The sequence below is a fragment of the Oncorhynchus keta genome, unplaced genomic scaffold, assembly GCF_023373465.1.
Source record: "Oncorhynchus keta strain PuntledgeMale-10-30-2019 unplaced genomic scaffold, Oket_V2 Un_contig_4464_pilon_pilon, whole genome shotgun sequence".
NCBI classification, from domain to species: domain Eukaryota; kingdom Metazoa; phylum Chordata; class Actinopteri; order Salmoniformes; family Salmonidae; genus Oncorhynchus; species Oncorhynchus keta.
This window is the reverse complement of record NW_026287783.1, coordinates 132,471-146,578: the sequence shown is the minus strand read 5'-3', so window position 1 is coordinate 146,578 and position 14,108 is coordinate 132,471. Positions and strand designations below refer to the sequence as shown.

Genomic DNA, 14,108 nt, shown 5'->3' with positions numbered 1-14,108 from the left:
GCAGGGCTCCTCAAGCCTCTTCCTGGAGAGATACCCTCCTATAGGACAGGGCTCCTCAAGCCTCTTCCTGGAGAGATACCCTCCTATAGGACAGGGCAGGGCTCCTCAAGCCTCTTCCTGGAGAGATACCCTCCTATAGGACAGGGCAGGGCTCCTCAACCCTCTTCCTGGAGAGATACCCTCCTATAGGACAGGGCTCCTCAACCCTCTTCCAGGAGAGATACCCTCCTATAGGACATGTCAGGGCTCCTCAAGCCTCTTCCTGGAGAGATACCCTCCTATAGGACAGGGCAGGGCTCCTCAAGCCTCTTCCTGGAGAGATACCCTCCTATAGGACAGGGCTCCTCAAGCCTCTTCCTGGAGAGATACCCTCCTATAGGACATGGCAGGGCTCCTCAACCCTCTTCCTGGAGAGATACCCTCCTATAGGACAGGGCAGGGCTCCTCAAGCCTCTTCCTGGAGAGATACCCTCCTATAGGACAGGGCTCCTCAGCCTCTTCCTGGAGAGATACCCTCCTATAGGACAGGGCTCCTCAAGCCTCTTCCTGGAGAGATACCCTCCTATAGGACAGGGCTCCTCAAGCCTCTTCCTGGAGAGATACCCTCCTATAGGGCAGGGCAGGGCTCCTCAAGCCTCTTCCTGGAGAGATACCCTCCTATAGGACAGGACAGGGCTCCTCAAGCCTCTTCCTGGAGAGATACCCTCCTATAGGACAGGGCTCCTCAAGCCTCTTCCTGGAGAGATACCCTCCTATAGGACAGGGCTCCTCAAGCCTCTTCCTGGAGAGATACCCTCCTATAGGGCAGGGCAGGGCTCCTCAAGCCTCTTCCTGGAGAGATACCCTCCTATAGGACATGGCAGGGCTCCTCAAGCCTCTTCCTGGAGAGATACCCTCCTATAGGACAGGGCAGGGCTCCTCAAGCCTGTTCCTGGAGAGATACCCTCCTATAGGACAGGGCAGGGCTCCTCAAGCCTCTTCCTGGAGAGATACCCTCCTATAGGACAGGGCTCCTCAAGGGAGAGATACCCTCCTATAGGACAGGGCTCCTCAAGCCTCTTCCTGGAGAGATACCCTCCTATAGGACAGGGCAGGGCTCCTCAACCCTGTTCCTGGAGAGATACCCTCCTATAGGACATGGCAGGGCTCCTCAAGCCTCTTCCTGGAGAGACCCTCCTATAGGACAGGGCAGGGCTCCTCAAGCCTGTTCCTGGAGAGATACCCTCCTATAGGACAGGGCAGGGCTCCTCAAGCCTCTTCCTGGAGAGATACCCTCCTATAGGACAGGGCAGGGCTCCTCAAGCCTCTTCCTGGAGAGATACCCTCCTATAGGACAGGGCAGGGCTCCTCAAGCCTCTTCCTGGAGAGATACCCTCCTATAGGACATGGCTCCTCAACCCTCTTCCTGGAGAGATACCCTCCTATAGGACATGGCAGGGCTCCTCAAGCCTCTTCCTGGAGAGATACCCTCCTATAGGACAGGGCTCCTCAAGCCTCTTCCTGGAGAGATACCCTCCTATAGGGCAGGGCAGGGCTGCTCGAGCCTCTTCCTGGAGAGATACCCTCCTATAGGACAGGACAGGGCTCCTCAAGCCTCTTCCTGGAGAGATACCCTCCTATAGGACAGGGCTCCTCAAGCCTCTTCCTGGAGAGATACCCTCCTATAGGACAGGGCTCCCTCAAGATACCTCTTCCTGGAGAGATACCCTCCTATAGGACAGGGCAGGGCTCCTCAAGCCTCTTCCTGGAGAGATACCCTCCTATAGGACAGGGCTCCTCCTAGAGATACCCTCCTATAGGACAGGGCAGGGCTCCTCAAGCCTCTTCCTGGAGAGATACCCTCCTATAGGACAGGGCAGGGCTCCTCAACCCTCTTCCTGGAGAGATACCTCCTATAGGACAGGGCTCCTCAACCCTCTTCCTGGAGAGATACCCTCCTATAGGGCAGGGCAGGGCTCCTCGAGCCTCTTCCTGGAGAGATACCCTCCTAGGACAGGGCTCCTCAAGCCTCTTCCTGGAGAGATACCCTCCTATAGGACAGGGCTCCTCAAGCCTCTTCCTGGCTACCCTCCTATAGGACAGGGCCCTCAAGCCTCTTCCTGGAGAGATACCCTCCTATAGGACAGGGCAGGGCTCCTCAAGCCTCTTCCTGGAGAGATACCCTCCTATAGGACAGGACAGGGCTCCTCAAGCCTCTTCCTGGAGAGATACCCTCCTATAGGACAGGGCTCCTATAGGAGAGATACCCTCCTATAGGACAGGGCTCCTCAAGCCTCTTCCTGGAGAGATACCCTCCTATAGGACAGGGCTCCTCAAGCCTCTTCCTGGAGAGATACCTCCTATAGGACAGGGCAGGGCTCCTCAAGCCTCTTCCTGGAGAGATACCCTCCTATAGGACAGGGCTCCTCACGCCTCTTCCTGAGAGCCTCCTATAGGACAGGGCAGGGCTCCTCAAGCCTCTTCCTGGAGAGATCCCTGGACAGGACAGGGCTCCTCAAGCCTCTTCCTGGGAGATACCCTCCTATAGGACAGGGCTCCTCAAGCCTCTTCCTGGAGAGATACCCTCCTATAGGACAGGGCAGGGCTCCTCAAGCCTCTTCCTGGAGAGATACCCTCCTATAGGACAGGGCAGGGCTCCTCAAGCCTCTTCCTGGAGAGATACAGGGCAGGGCTCCTCAAGCCTCTTCCTGGAGAGATACCTCCTATAGGACAGGGCTCCTCAAGCCTCTTCCTGGAGAGATACCTCCTATAGGACAGGGCTCCTCAGATACCCTCCTATAGGACAGGGCAGGGCTCCTCAAGCCTCTTCCTGGAGAGATACCCTCCTATAGGACAGGGCTCCTCAAGCCTCTTCCTGGAGAGATACCCTCCTATAGGACAGGGCAGGGCTCCTCAAGCCTCTTCCTGGAGAGATACCCTCCTATAGGACAGGGCAGGGCTCCTCAAGCCTCTTCCTGGAGAGATACCCTCCTATAGGACAGGGCTCCTCAAGCCTCTTCCTGGAGAGATACCCTCCTATAGGACAGGGCAGGGCTCCTCAAGCCTCTTCCTGGAGAGATACCCTCCTATAGGACATGGCAGGGCTCCTCAACCCTGTTCCTGGAGATACCCTCCTATAGGACAGGGCTCCTCAAGCCTCTTCCTGGAGAGATACCCTCCTATAGGACAGGGCAGGGCTCCTCAAGCCTCTTCCTGGAGAGATACCCTCCTATAGGACAGGGCTCCTCAACCCTCTTCCTGGAGAGATACCCTCCTATAGGACAGGGCTCCTCAAGCCTCTTCCTGGAGAGATACCATCCTATAGGGGGCAGGGCTCCTCAAGCCTCTTCCTGGAGAGATACCCTCCTATAGGACATGGCAGGGCTCCTCAAGCCTCTTCCTGGAGAGATACCCTCCTATAGGACATGGCAGGGCTCCTCAAGCCTCTTCCTGGAGAGATACCCTCCTATAGGACAGGGCTCCTCAAGCCTCTTCCTGGAGAGATACCCTCCTATAGGACAGGGCTCCTCAAGCCTCTTCCTGGAGAGATACCCTCCTATAGGACAGGGCTCCTCAAGCCTCTTCCTGGAGAGATACCCTCCTATAGGACAGGGATCCTCAAGCCTCTTTCTGGAGAGATACCCTCCTATAGGACAGGGCAGGGCTCCTCAAGCCTCTTCCTGGAGAGATACCCTCCTATAGGACAGGGCTCCTCAAGCCTCTTCCTGGAGAGATACCCTCCTATAGGACAGGGCAGGGCTCCTCAAACCTCTTCCTGGAGAGATACCCTCCTATAGGACATGGCAGGGCTCCTCAAGCCTGTTCCTGGAGAGATACCCTCCTATAGGACAGGGCAGGGCTCCTCAACCCTCTTCCTGGAGAGATACCCTCCTATAGGACAGGGCTCCTCAACCCTCTTCCTGGAGAGATACCATCCTATAGGACATGTCAGGGCTCCTCAAGCCTCTTCCTGGAGAGATACCCTCCTATAGGACAGGGCAGGGCTCCTCAAGCCTCTTCCTGGAGAGATACCCTCCTATAGGACAGGGCTCCTCAAGCCTCTTCCTGGAGAGATACCCTCCTATAGGACATGGCAGGGCTCCTCAACCCTCTTCCTGGAGAGATACCCTCCTATAGGACAGGGCTCCTCAAGCCTCTTCCTGGAGAGATACCCTCCTATAGGACAGGGCAGGGCTCCTCAAGCCTCTTCCTGGAGAGATACCCTCCTATAGGACAGGGCAGGGCTCCTCAAGCCTCTTCCTGGAGAGATACCCTCCTATAGGACAGGGCAGGGCTCCTCAAGCCTCTTCCTGGAGAGATACCCTCCTATAGGACAGGGCAGGGCTCCTCAAACCTCTTCCTGGAGAGATACCCTCCTATAGGACATGGCAGGGCTCCTCAAGCCTCTTCCTGGAGAGATACCCTCTTATAGGACAGGGCAGGGCTCCTCAAGCCTGTTCCTGGAGAGATACCCTCCTATAGGACAGGGCAGGGCTCCTCAAGCCTCTTCCTGGAGAGATACCTCCTATAGGGCAGGGCAGGGCTCCTCAAGCCTCTTCCTGGAGAGATACCCACCTATAGGACAGGGCTCCTCAAGCCTCTTCCTGGAGAGATACCCTCCTATAGGACAGGGCAGGGCTCCTCAAGCCTCTTCCTGGAGAGATACCCTCCTATAGGACAGGGCAGGGCTCCTCAACCCTCTTCCTGGAGAGATACCCTCCTATAGGACAGGGCTCCTCAACCCTCTTCCAGGTGAGATACCCTCCTATAGGACAGGGCAGGGCTCCTCAAGCCTCTTCCTGGAGAGATACCTCCTATAGGACAGGGCAGGGCTCCTCAAGCCTCTTCCTGGAGAGATACCCTCCTATAGGACATGGCTCCTCAACCCTCTTCCTGGAGAGATACCCTCCTATAGGACAGGGCAGGGCTCCTCAAGCCTCTTCCTGGAGAGATACCCTCCTATAGGACAGGGCAGGGCTCCTCAAGCCTCTTCCTGGAGAGATACCTCCTATAGGACAGGGCAGGGCTCCTCAAGCCTCTTCCTGGAGAGATACCTCCTATAGGACAGGGCAGGGCTCCTCAAGCCTCTTCCTGGAGAGATACCCTCCTATAGGACAGGGCAGGGCTCCTCAAACCTCTTCCTGGAGAGATACCCTCCTATAGGACATGGCAGGGCTCCTCAAGCCTCTTCCTGGAGAGATACCCTCTTATAGGACAGGGCAGGGCTCCTCAAGCCTGTTCCTGGAGAGATACCCTCCTATAGGACAGGGCAGGGCTCCTCAAGCCTCTTCCTGGAGAGATACCCTCCTATAGGGCAGGACAGGGCTCCTCAAGCCTCTTCCTGGAGAGATACCCACCTATAGGACAGGGCTCCTCAAGCCTCTTCCTGGAGAGATACCCTCCTATAGGACAGGGCAGGGCTCCTCAAGCCTCTTCCTGGAGAGATACCCTCCTATAGGACAGGGCAGGGCTCCTCAACCCTCTTCCTGGAGAGATACCCTCCTATAGGACAGGGCTCCTCAACCCTCTTCCAGGTGAGATACCCTCCTATAGGACAGGGCAGGGCTCCTCAAGCCTCTTCCTGGAGAGATACCCTCCTATAGGACAGGGCAGGGCTCCTCAAGCCTCTTCCTGGAGAGATACCCTCCTATAGGACATGGCTCCTCAACCCTCTTCCTGGAGAGATACCCTCCTATAGGACAGGGCAGGGCTCCTCAACCCTCTTCCTGGAGAGATACCCTCCTATAGGACAGGGCAGGGCTCCTCAACCCTCTTCCTGGAGAGATACCCTCCTATAGGACAGGGCAGGGCTCCTCAAGCCTCTTCCTGGAGAGATACCCTCCTATAGGACAGGGCTCCTCAAGCCTCTTCCTGGAGAGATACCCTCCTATAGGACAGGGCAGGGCTCCTCAAGCCTCTTCCTGGAGAGATACCCTCCTATAGGACAGGGCAGGGCTCCTCAACCCTCTTCCCGGAGAGATACCCTCCTATAGGACAGGGCTCCTCAACCCTCTTCCAGGTGAGATACCCTCCTATAGGACAGGGCAGGGCTCCTCAAGCCTCTTCCTGGAGAGATACCTCCTATAGGACAGGGCAGGGCTCCTCAAGCCTCTTCCTGGAGAGATACCCTCCTATAGGACAGGGCTCCTCAAGCCTCTTCCTGGAGAGATACCCTCCTATAGGACATGGCAGGGCTCCTCAACCCTCTTCCTGGAGAGATACCCTCCTATAGGACAGGGCAGGGCTCCTCAAGCCTCTTCCTGGAGAGATACCTCCTATAGGACATGGCAGGGCTCCTCAAGCCTCTTCCTGGAGAGATACCCTCCTATAGGACAGGGCAGGGCTCCTCAAGCCTGTTCCTGGAGAGATACCCTCCTATAGGACAGGGCAGGGCTCCTCAAGCCTCTTCCTGGAGAGATACCCTCTATAGGACAGGGCAGGGCTCCTCAAGCCTCTTCCTGGAGAGATACCCTCCTATAGGACAGGGCTCCTCAAGCCTCTTCCTGGAGATACCCTCCTATAGGACAGGGCTCCCCTAGTGGTAACGACACAGTGTTTCAGAGCTGGTGGTAACGAGACAGTGTTTCAGAGCTAGTGGTAACGAGACAGGGTTTCAGAGCTAGTGGTAACGAGACAGTGTTTCAGAGCTAGTGGTAACGAGACAGGGTTTCAGAGCTAGTGGTAACGAGACAGGGTTTCAGAGCTGGTGGTAACGAGACAGTGTTTCAGAGCTAGTGGTAACGAGACAGTGTTTCAGAGCTAGTGGTAACGAGACAGGGTTTCAGAGCTAGTGGTAACGAGACAGTGTTTCAGAGCTAGTGGTAACGAGACAGGGTTTCAGAGCTGGTGGTAACGAGACAGTGTTTCAGAGCTGGTGGTAACGAGACAGTGTTTCAGAGCTGGTGGTAACGAGACAGGATGAACAGTGTTTACATAATAATGTAATCTGTGTTTTCAGTGTTGACCGTGGAAGTTGAAAGTGAAAACAGCGATGATCTCATCTACTGATCTGGAGCAGCTGGCTGAAATAGGTGAGACACACACACACACACACTACTATTTAATAGGTGACACACACACACACACACACACTACTATTTAATAGGTGAGACACACACACACACACACTACTATTTAATAGGTGAGACACACACACACACACACACTACTATTTAATAGGTGACACACACACACACACACACACTACTATTTAATAGGTGAGACACACACACACACACACACACACACACACACACACACTACTATTTAATAAGTGAGATTTTAACACTATTCATCCTATCCATGAAACACATGAAATGTACATGGTCTTTCTACCTTCTCTTCCTCTAAAGAGAGAAATGTACATGGTCTTTCTACCTTCTCTTCCTCTAAAGAGAGAGAAATGTACATGGTCTTTCTACCTTCTCTTCCTCTAAAGAGAGAGAAATGTACATGGTCTTTCTACCTTCTCTTCCTCTAAAGAGAGAGAAATGTACATGGTCTTTCTACCTTCTCTTCCTCTAAAGGGTACTGGGTCAGTGGTGTTCTCTCTAAAGGGTACTGGGTCAGTGGTGTTCTCTCTAAAGGGTACTGGGTCAGTGGTGTTCTCTCTAAAGCGTACTGGTTCAGTGGTGTTCTCTCTAAAGGGTACTGGGTCAGTGATGTTCTCTCTAAAGGGTACTGGGTCAGTGGTGTTCTCTAAAGTGTACTGGGTCAGTGGTGTTCTCTCTAAAGGGTACTGGGTCAGTGGTGTTCTCTAAAGTGTACTGGGTCAGTGGTGTTCTCTCTAAAGGGTACTGGGTCAGTGGTGTTCTCTCTAAAGGGTACTGGGTCAGTGATGTTCTCTCTAAAGGGTACTGGGTCAGTGATGTTCTCTCTAAAGCGTACTGGGTCAGTGGTGTTCTCTCTAAAGGGTACTGGGTCAGTGGTGTTCTCTCTAAAGGGTACTGGGTCAGTGGTGTTCTCTCTAAAGCGTACTGGGTCAGTGGTGTTCTCTAAAGGGTACTGGGTCAGTGGTGTTCTCTCTAAAGGGTACTGGGTCAGTGGTGTTCTCTCTAAAGGGTACTGGGTCAGTGATGTTCTCTCTAAAGGGTACTGGGTCAGTGATGTTCTCTCTAAAGGGTACTGGGTCAGTGATGTTCTCTCTAAAGCGTACTGGGTCAGTGGTGTTCTCTCTAAAGGGTACTGGGTCAGTGATGTTCTCTCTAAAGCGTACTGGGTCAGTGGTGTTCTCTCTAAAGGGTACTGGGTCAGTGATGTTCTCTCTAAAGCGTACTGGGTCAGTGGTGTTCTCTCTAAAGGGTACTGGGTCAGTGGTGTTCTCTCTAAAGCGTACTGGGTCAGTGGTGTTCTCTCTAAAGGGTACTGGTTCAGTGGTGTTCTCTCTAAAGCGTACTGGGTCAGTGGTGTTCTCTCTAAAGGGTACTGGGTCAGTGGTGTTCTCTCTAAAGGGTACTGGGTCAGTGGTGTTCTCTCTAAAGGGTACTGGGTCAGTGGTGTTCTCTCTAAAGGGTACTGTGTCAGTCGTGTTCTCTCTAAAGGGTACTGGGTCAGTGGTGTTCTCTCTAAAGCGTACTGGGTCAGTGGTGTTCTCTCTAAAGGGTACTGGGTCAGTGGTGTTCTCTCTACAGCGTACTGGGTCAGTGGTGTTCTCTCTAAAGTGTACTGGTTCAGTGATGTTCTCTCTACAGCGTACTGGGTCAGTGGTGTTCTCTCTAAAGTGTACTGGTTCAGTGATGTTCTCTCTAAAGGGTACTGTGTCAGTCGTGTTCTCTCTAAAGGGTACTGGGTCAGTGGTGTTCTCTCTACAGCGTACTGGTTCAGTGGTGTTCTCTCTAAAGGGTACAGGAAATTATCAATGCCCTAGATCTGACAGTAGAGGGACAAATCTCTCACCATGACACTGCCCACAAAAACTCAGGCTGTCATTGACCATGTAGCTAAGATCTGCCTGACCCCTCCCCCTCTTACTGACTGGTCTCAGAACAGAGGATATGATTCAGTCTGGGGACCCAAACACAAACAGGCTTAGTTTCCTCCCAACCACATGTTAGATTACACGTTGCCTGTTCTAAAAATAGCTTTGTATGCAATCTAAGAAGAAGAAGGAGGAGGAGGAGAGGGATGTGGAGGAGGAGGATGTGGAGGAGGAGGATGTGGAGGAGGAGGATGTGGAGGAGGAGGACGTGGAGGAGGAAGACGTGGAGGAGGAAGACGTGGAGGAGGAGGACGTGGAGGAGGAGGACGTGGAGGAGGAGGACGGGTCATCTTGCTGATAAGAGGCCCAGCTCATAATTATATCTGGAGGGGCTTGGGGAGGGAGAGGAGGCCATATCTGGGCAGGGCCCACATTCCCTCTGCTCTGAGTCAGTCTTAGTGTCAGCTCCTCTCTCCCTTCTCCCTCCTCTCTCCCTTCATCCTCCTCTCTCCATTCTACCTCCTCTCTCCCTTCTACCTCCTCCTCCTCTCTCCCTTCTACCTCCTCCTCCTCTCCCCCTTCTACCTCCTCTCTCCCTTCTACCTCCTCCTCCTCTCCCCCTTCTACCTCCTCTCTCCCTTCTACCTCCTCCTCCTCTCCCCTTCTACCTCCTCTCTGCCTTGTACCTCCTCTCTCCCTTCTACCTCCTCCTCCTCTCCCCTTCTACCTCCTCTCTGCCTTGTACCTCCTCTCCCCCTTCTACCTCCTCTCTGCCTTGTACCTCCTCTCTGCCTTCTACCTCCTCTCTCCCTTCTACCTCCTCTCTGCCTTCATCCTCCTCTCTGCCTTCATCCTCCTCTCTGCCTTCTACCTCCTCTCTCCCTTCTACCTCCTCTCTCCCTTCTACCTCCTCTCTCCCTTCTACCTCCTCTCTCCCTTCTACCTCCTCTCTCCCTTCTACCTCCTCTCTGCCTTCTACCTCCTCTCTGCCTTCTACCTCCTCTCTCCCTTCTACCTCCTCTCTCCCTTCTACCTCCTCTCTCCCTTCTACCTCCTCCTCCTCTCTCCCTTCATCCTCCTCTCTCCCTTCATCCTCCTCTCTCCCTTCTACCTCCTCTCTCCCTTCTACCTCCTCTCTGCCTTCATCCTCCTCTCTGCCTTCTACCTCCTCTCTCCCTTCTACCTCCTCTCTACCTTCATCCTCCTCTCTCCCTTCTACCTCCTCTCTCCCTTCTACATCCTCTCTACCTTCATCCTCCTCTCTGCCTTCTACCTCCTCTCTGCCTTCTACCTCCTCTCTACCTTCATCCTCCTCTCTGCCTTCTACCTCCTCTCTCCCTTCTACCTCCTCTCTCCCTTCATCCTCCTCTCTCCCTTCATCCTCCTCTCTCCCTTCTACCTCCTCTCTGCCTTCTACCTCCTCTCTGCCTTCATCCTCCTCTCTGCCTTCTACCTCCTCTCTCCCTTCTACCTCCTCTCTCCCTTCATCCTCCTCTCTCCCTGTCTACCTCCTCTCTCCCGTCTACCTCCTCTCTCCCTTCATCCTCCTCTCTCCCTTCTACCTCCTCTCTGCCTTCTACCTCCTCTCTGCCTTCTACCTCCTCTCTCCCTTCATCCTCCTCTCTCCCGTCTACCTCCTCTCTCCCGTCTACCTCCTCTCTCCCTTCATCCTCCTCTCTCCCGTCTACCTCCTCTCTCCCTTCATCCTCCTCTCTCCCTTCTACCTCCTCTCTCCCTTCATCCTCCTCTCTCCCTTCATCCTCCTCTCTTCCTTCTACCTCCTCTCTGCCTTCATCCTCCTCTCTGCCTTCTACCTCCTCTCTCCCTTCATCCTCCTCTCTCCCTTCATCCTCCTCTCTGCCTTCTACCTCCTCTCTGCCTTCTACCTCCTCTCTCCCTTCATCCTCCTCTCTCCCTTCATCCTCCTCTCTGCCTTCTACCTCCTCCTCTCCCCTTCTACCTCCTCTCTCCCTTCTACCTCCTCTCTGTCTTCTACCTCCTCCTCCTCTCTCCCTTCTACCTCCTCTCTCCCTTCTACCTCCTCTCTACCTTCTACCTCCTCTCTACCTTCTACCTCCTCTCCGCCTTCATCCTCCTCTCTGCCAGGCCAAGGACTGGGAGGTCATCCGCTCAACATTCCGTCACACCACTTCAAGGAAAACCACGCAGCTGGAAAGTACCTAGAATATCAACAGGTCTTTGTTTTTGTGACCACAGCTGACTGTGTTCTCCTTCCAATGTCTTTTCCTGGAAGGAGGATCGTAAAAATATCCTTACCCATTCCACAGTTAGTCCATTAGTTTGACTGAGCAGTAGTGTCCCCATTCCACAGTTTGTCCATTAGTTTGACTGAGCGGTAGTGTCCCCATTCCACAGTTAGTCCATTTTAACTGAGCAGTAGTGTCCCCATTCCACAGTTAGTCCATTAGTTTGACTGAGCAGTACTGTCCCCATTCCACAGTTAGTCCATTAGTTTGACTGAGCAGTAGTGTCCCCATTCCACAGTTAGTCCATTAGTTTGACTGAGCAGTACTGTCCCCATTCCACAGTTTGTCCATTAGTTTGACTGAGCAGTACTGTCCCCATTCCACAGTTTGTCCATTAGTTTGACTGAGCAGTACTGTCCCCATTCCACAGTTAGTCCATTAGTTTGACTGAGCAGTAGTGTCCCCATTCCACAGTTAGTCCATTAGTTTGACTGAGCAGTACTGTCCCCATTCCACAGTTAGTCCATTAGTTTGACTGAGCGGTAGTGTCCCCATTCCACAGTTTGTCCATTAGTTTGACTGAGCGGTAGTGTCCCCATTCCACAGTTAGTCCATTAGTTTGACTGAGCAGTACTGTCCCCATTCCACAGTTAGTCCATTAGTTTGACTGAGCAGTAGTGTCCCCATTCCACAGTTAGTCCATTAGTTTGACTGAGCAGTACTGTCCCCATTCCACAGTTTGTCCATTAGTTTGACTGAGCAGTACTGTCCCCATTCCACAGTTAGTCCATTAGTTTGACTGAGCAGTACTGTCCCCATTCCACAGTTAGTCCATTAGTTTGACTGAGCAGTAGTGTCCCCATTCCACAGTTAGTCCATTCGTTTGACTGAGCAGTACTGTCCCCATTCCACAGTTAGTCCATTAGTTTGACTGAGCGGTAGTGTCCCCATTCCACAGTTTGTCCATTAGTTTGACTGAGCGGTAGTGTCCCCATTCCACAGTTAGTCCATTAGTTTGACTGAGCAGTACTGTCCCCATTCCACAGTTTGTCCATTAGTTTGACTGAGCAGTACTGTCCCCATTCCACAGTTTGTCCATTAGTTTGACTGAGCAGTACTGTCCCCATTCCACAGTTAGTCCATTAGTTTGACTGAGCAGTAGTGTCCCCATTCCACAGTTAGTCCATTAGTTTGACTGAGCAGTACTGTCCCCATTCCACAGTTAGTCCATTAGTTTGACTGAGCGGTAGTGTCCCCATTCCACAGTTTGTCCATTAGTTTGACTGAGCGGTAGTGTCCCCATTCCACAGTTAGTCCATTAGTTTGACTGAGCAGTACTGTCCCCATTCCACAGTTAGTCCATTTGACTGAGCAGTAGTGTCCCCATTCCACTGTTAGTCCATTTTAACTGAGCAGTAGTGTCTCCATTCCACAGTTAGTCCATTAGTTTGACTTAACGGTAGTGTCCCCATTCCACAGTTAGTCCATTAGTTTGACTGAGCAGTAGTGTCCCCATTCCACAGTTAGTCCATTAGTTTGACTGAGCAGTAGTGTCCCCATTCCACAGTTAGTCCATTTGACTGAGCAGTAGTGTCCCCATTCCAAAGTTAGTCCATTAGTCTGACTGAGCAGTAGTGTCCCCATTCCACAGTTAGTCCATTAGTCTGACTGAGCAGTAGTGTCCCCATTCCACAGTTAGTCCAGAGCAGGGTAAATACTGATCTAGATTAGGACACAGTATTTCTGGTTTCATTCCCTCTGGACAGGGCAGAGCAGGTTAAATACTGATCTAGATTAGGACACAGTATTTCTGGTTTCATTCCCTCTGGACAGGGCAGAGCAGGGTAAATGCTGATCTAGATCAGGACACAGTATTTCTGGTTTCATTCCCTCTGGACAGGGCAGAGCAGGTTAAATACTGATCTAGATTAGGACACAGTATTTCTGGTTTCATTCCCTCTGGACAGGGCAGAGCAGGGTAAATACTGATCTAGATCAGGACACAGTATTTCTGGTTTCATTCCCTCTGGACAGGGCAGAGCAGGGTAAATACTGATCTAGATCAGGACACAGTATTTCTGGTTTCATTCCCTCTGGACAGGGCAGAGCAGGGTAAATACTGATCCAGATTAGGACACAGTATTTCTGGTTTCCTTCCTCTGGACAGGGCAGAGCAGGGTAAATACTGATCTAGATCAGGACACAGTATTTCTGGTTTCATTCCCTCTGGACAGGGCAGAGCAGGGTAAATACTGATCTAGATCAGGACACAGTATTTCTGGTTTCCTTCCCTCTGGACAGGGCAGAGCAGGTTAAATACTGATCCAGATTAGGACACAGTATTTCTGGTTTCATTCCCTCTGGACAGGGCAGAGCAGGTTAAATACTGATCTAGATCAGGACACAGTATTTCTGGTTTCATTCCCTCTGGACAGGGCAGAGCAGGGTAAATACTGATCTAGATTAGGACACAGTATTTCTGGTTTCATTCCCTCTGGACAGGGCAGAGCAGGTTAAATACTGATCCAGATTAGGACACAGTATTTCTGGTTTCCTTCCCTCTGGACAGGGCAGAGCAGGGTAAATACTGATCTAGATCAGGACACAGTATTTCTGGTTTCATTCCCTCTGGACAGGGCAGAGCAGGGTAAATACTGATCTAGATCAGGACACAGTATTTCTGGTTTCCTTCCCTCTGGACAGGGCAGAGCAGGTTAAATACTGATCCAGATTAGGACACAGTATTTCTGGTTTCATTCCCTCTGGACAGGGCAGAGCAGGTTAAATACTGATCTAGATCAGGACACAGTATTTCTGGTTTCATTCCCTCTGGACAGGGCAGAGCAGGGTAAATACTGATCTAGATTAGGACACAGTATTTCTGGTTTCATTCCCTCTGGACAGGGCAGAGCAGGTTAAATACTGATCTAGATCAGGACACAGTATTTCTGGTTTCCTTCCCTCTGGACAGGGCAGAGCAGGTTAAATACTGATCCAGATTAGGA

General features: G+C 52.4%; 1 protein-coding gene across 1 annotated transcript in view; it reads left to right on the top strand.

The window, feature by feature from the left end:
* Positions 1 to 14,108, top strand: part of LOC127924695 (rho GTPase-activating protein 8-like) — a 66,392-nt gene that overhangs the window by 8,533 nt on the left and 43,751 nt on the right. Inside the window, 1 exon segment of the mRNA XM_052509405.1 lies at positions 6,938 to 7,010. Coding sequence (XP_052365365.1) covers positions 6,971 to 7,010 — 40 coding nt within the window. The 5' untranslated portion in view covers positions 6,938 to 6,970.